The 3,301-nt window shown below is 45.7% G+C and overlaps 1 protein-coding gene across 1 annotated transcript; it reads right to left on the bottom strand.

Annotated features, from left to right (window-relative positions):
- Nucleotides 1-871: 871 nt before the first annotated feature.
- Nucleotides 872-1,864, bottom strand: MRGPRX2 (MAS related GPR family member X2). Its single transcript, XM_012456381.2, has one exon. The coding sequence runs from the start codon at nt 1,862-1,864 to the stop codon at nt 872-874; it is 993 nt and encodes a 330-aa protein (XP_012311804.2).
- Nucleotides 1,865-3,301: the final 1,437 nt, after the last annotated feature.

The raw sequence follows: 3,301 nt of genomic DNA, 5'->3' as shown, positions 1-3,301 counted from the left end.
GATTAGGGCAAAGGCAAAGGGGAAGGAGTGAGAAGGCGTGTAGCTGGGATTTTAATGGATGGCGTGTGAAAGAAAACCACAGGAAGACAGTCTACCTCAAACTTTAAATATGCATTGACATTGATTTAGCTAATTATAAAGCTTAATTTCATGTTTGCAAAATTCAAAAGTAGTCAAAGCAATAAATTTAGACAGTGACTCAAATATGGTAAATGGAGACTTTTCAGAGGTTTAACTTAAAAATTAACCAGTTCATTCATTCATTAAGCCTTTTATTCAACAAAGATCTATTAAGCTAGGGGGATATTCTGAGGCCTGCTAAAATGAAAGATGGCTACTCTTTTGGAGCTAGATTTAAATTTAATTCTTCTAATTTTATTGAGACAGGAATTATATGGAAGAGAAAAAGAAACTTATTAAAAATATAACATTTTTTGAGTCCCTGTCAAGTGCAGCGTGACCAAAGAAATGTAGACCTTTTCTGCACTGCTTCCAGCCTTCTGCAAAAGGTGGGATTCATGAAAAGTGAGAACAGTCCTGGACCCCAGAGTTGGCAAAGCTCTCATGGGGATGTGATGGAAGCCTGTGAGTAAGACAGTTCCAGAGGCACTGCACTCAGTTTGTTTCATAGGCACTGTCTCACTTCATCCCCACAAGGACTATTCTAATTGTTTTAAGATCAAGGCTGAGATGGTTTAGCAAATCAGACAGACAGGGGCAAAGTTGCCTCTCAAAGACACATATATCTTTGGGGGGCTTTGGGGGAAAAGGCAGATGCTTATGTGAATGTGAATTTCACTTGGAAAGGAGCACTGACTCACTCTGGGGTGAACAATAGCAGCTGGCTGATGGAAGCAGAGGCTGTTCATCTCTAAACCAGACTGCTTCCCGACATCTCCAGGGTGTCCTGGCGGAAGCTTCCTTCACTGTGATCCACCTCAGCAGTGTCCTGCAGAGCCCTCTGGAGAGCCAGCTTGAGGGTCGGCTGCCGCAGCCTCCACTGCTGCCTAAAGGAGCCCACGAAGAAGTAAATGATGGGGTTGGCACTGCTGTTAAGAGAGGACAGGACAATGGAAACTGGATGAATATGACATAAAAAGACATCAAGATTCTTCCAGATCCATAAGATTAGGAACCACTGAATGCCGAACGGCAGACCACAGAGGAGGAAGACGAGCACTGTGAGCAGGATGGTCACGTACAGCCTGGTCAGCGGTATCTTCCGGGATCCACAGAGGATTCTGACCAGCAGGGCCAGGCTGGACCCGCAGAGAACCACAAATAAAAAAATCAGCCACGCTGCAGTGATGAAATCAAATATCTGACACCAACCAGAGTGACCATCACTAAATAAGAAGCCACAGAACGTCCCTTCCAGGATGCTCAGCAGCAGGGACAGGGCCCAGAGCAGGGCACACGTGACTGTTGACAGGTGTCTGGGGCGGCGGCAGCGGTACCAGATGGGACACAGGACGGACAGGCAGCGCTCGGTGCTGATGGCGCTCAGTATGTTCAGGCCTGCAAGGTAGGCACAGGTCATCATAGTGGTGAAGAAGCTAGGGAAATAGATGTAGATGGAATGGAAGAAGTCACTGAGGTACACCAGGCAATCTATAATCTGCAAGCAGAGGCAGAGGAAGTCGGCCCCGGCCAGGCTGAGGACGTAGATGGAGAAGGCGTTCCTCCGCATGCGGAAGCCCAGGAGCCAGAGCACAACCGCGTTTCCCACCAGACCGACCAGGCCAATGAAGAGGATCAGCAAGACCGGGATCAGGGTCTCCTTGCCACAAAGCAGGGGAAGGCCTTGGTCATCTCCATTCATTGTTGTACTTTCGGTTCCCCAGGCCGGGATGGTTGGATCCATGCTCAAAAAACCTCCACTGGTGCCCCTGGGAACAAAAACAAGACTTGAGCACCTGCTGCGTGTTCACTGATTCTCATGACCAGCCTATTATGTGGGAAATACTGCCCTTGTCTTACGAGAGGGAATAGAGGCTTGAAGAGATTAAGTAATTTATTAAAGGCCAGGGAGTCCTAGCACCTGGATTCAAACTCATTTCTTGCTGACTCTTAATCCTGGGTTCTTTCTATTACAACATAAATTCTCCACTGACATGGGAATATTCTAAGACGCAAACGCCCTCACTCACTGTCCTAGGCTATGTCATGTCTCCTGGAGCAGGAGGAGAAAAGTCTAGGCAGAATATGTGGGACAGCAAGAGACAGGATCTGAGTTCAGCATTCTTTTTATGCCGGCGTACAGATTTCCTCTCAGAGGCCAGAAGAAACGACCCAGGCCATGACCCATGACCACCCTTAATGACTGAGGGGGTTCCATCAACAGTTAGAATGGAGATCATGATTTAGGGTCACAGGGAATGTGACTTCTTGCTATAGGTCTGAGAATGGCCAGGCCTGTCAGGCTAGAAATGGCTCAGTGGGTCAATTTTATGAAAACAGGAAGAATTTTTCTCTTATCCATTTCTGTGTCCTCAGTGCCTTGCTCAATGTGAGGACATAGTGGAGAGTCAAGAAATTTGTACCACATATGAATGAATGAATGAATGAATGAATGCATGGGGAACCAAGAGTAGTTGAAAATTTGGGCTAAATGGAACACCAACATTTTAAAATGAAATTAGTCACTAAAAAACACACATGTAAAGAAATGAAGAAAACGTTATTCCTCATGTTTCCTTCTGGGAAAGCTCTGGTGTATTTGAAGGGATTGCTTCTGCCTGCACAGATAGTGAATAATGGCCACTGTCATATCTTCAACCCAGGAAGGGCTAGTATACTGCTTTTGCTCAGCACCCAAAGAGTTTAAACTTCCAGTTTAAGGAGAGGATTCAGGGTTTATCTGAATTTCTCTGCATTTTGGAGGAAAACAAGGCAATTTGGGAAAAGGAGAGATAGGTAGTAATTGAGAGTGTCTAGTCTAGCAGTGACTAGAGGGCACTGAGGTATGAATACATCTAAAGGGAACCCAGTCTTTCCCCCAGATGATTTTGAGTTTGCTTTATGAATTAAAGCATTTGTGAAAAGGATTGTTTGGGGAAAGGAGTGGGAAATTAGAAAAAAGAACCATGTCTACACTGTGCAGGGCTTTGGGGGAAAAGGCAGGTGCTTATGTGATTCCGCTTGGGAAAGAGCACTGACCGACACTGGGGTGGACGACAGCAGCTGGCTGAGTGCTTCTCAGGTATAGTCATCCTAAATCCTCTTCAGAACCCAGTGAGGTCAGTACTATTATTAGTCGCATTTTACAGATAAGGAGATTAAAGCACAAATATATTGAGTA

The sequence above is a fragment of the Aotus nancymaae genome, unplaced genomic scaffold, assembly GCF_030222135.1.
Source record: "Aotus nancymaae isolate 86718 unplaced genomic scaffold, 86718_ANA_hifiasm-v0.15.2.pri h1tg000059l, whole genome shotgun sequence".
Taxonomy (NCBI): Eukaryota; Metazoa; Chordata; class Mammalia; order Primates; family Aotidae; genus Aotus; species Aotus nancymaae.
The sequence above is the reverse complement of the archived record's forward strand: the minus strand, read 5'-3'. Positions and strand labels throughout refer to the sequence as shown.

What these genes read in the sequence shown, in the direction of transcription:
- MRGPRX2 (XM_012456381.2), bottom strand. Translation starts at nt 1,864, where the DNA reads ATGGATCCAACCATCCCGGCCTGGGGAACCGAAAGTACAACAATGAAT.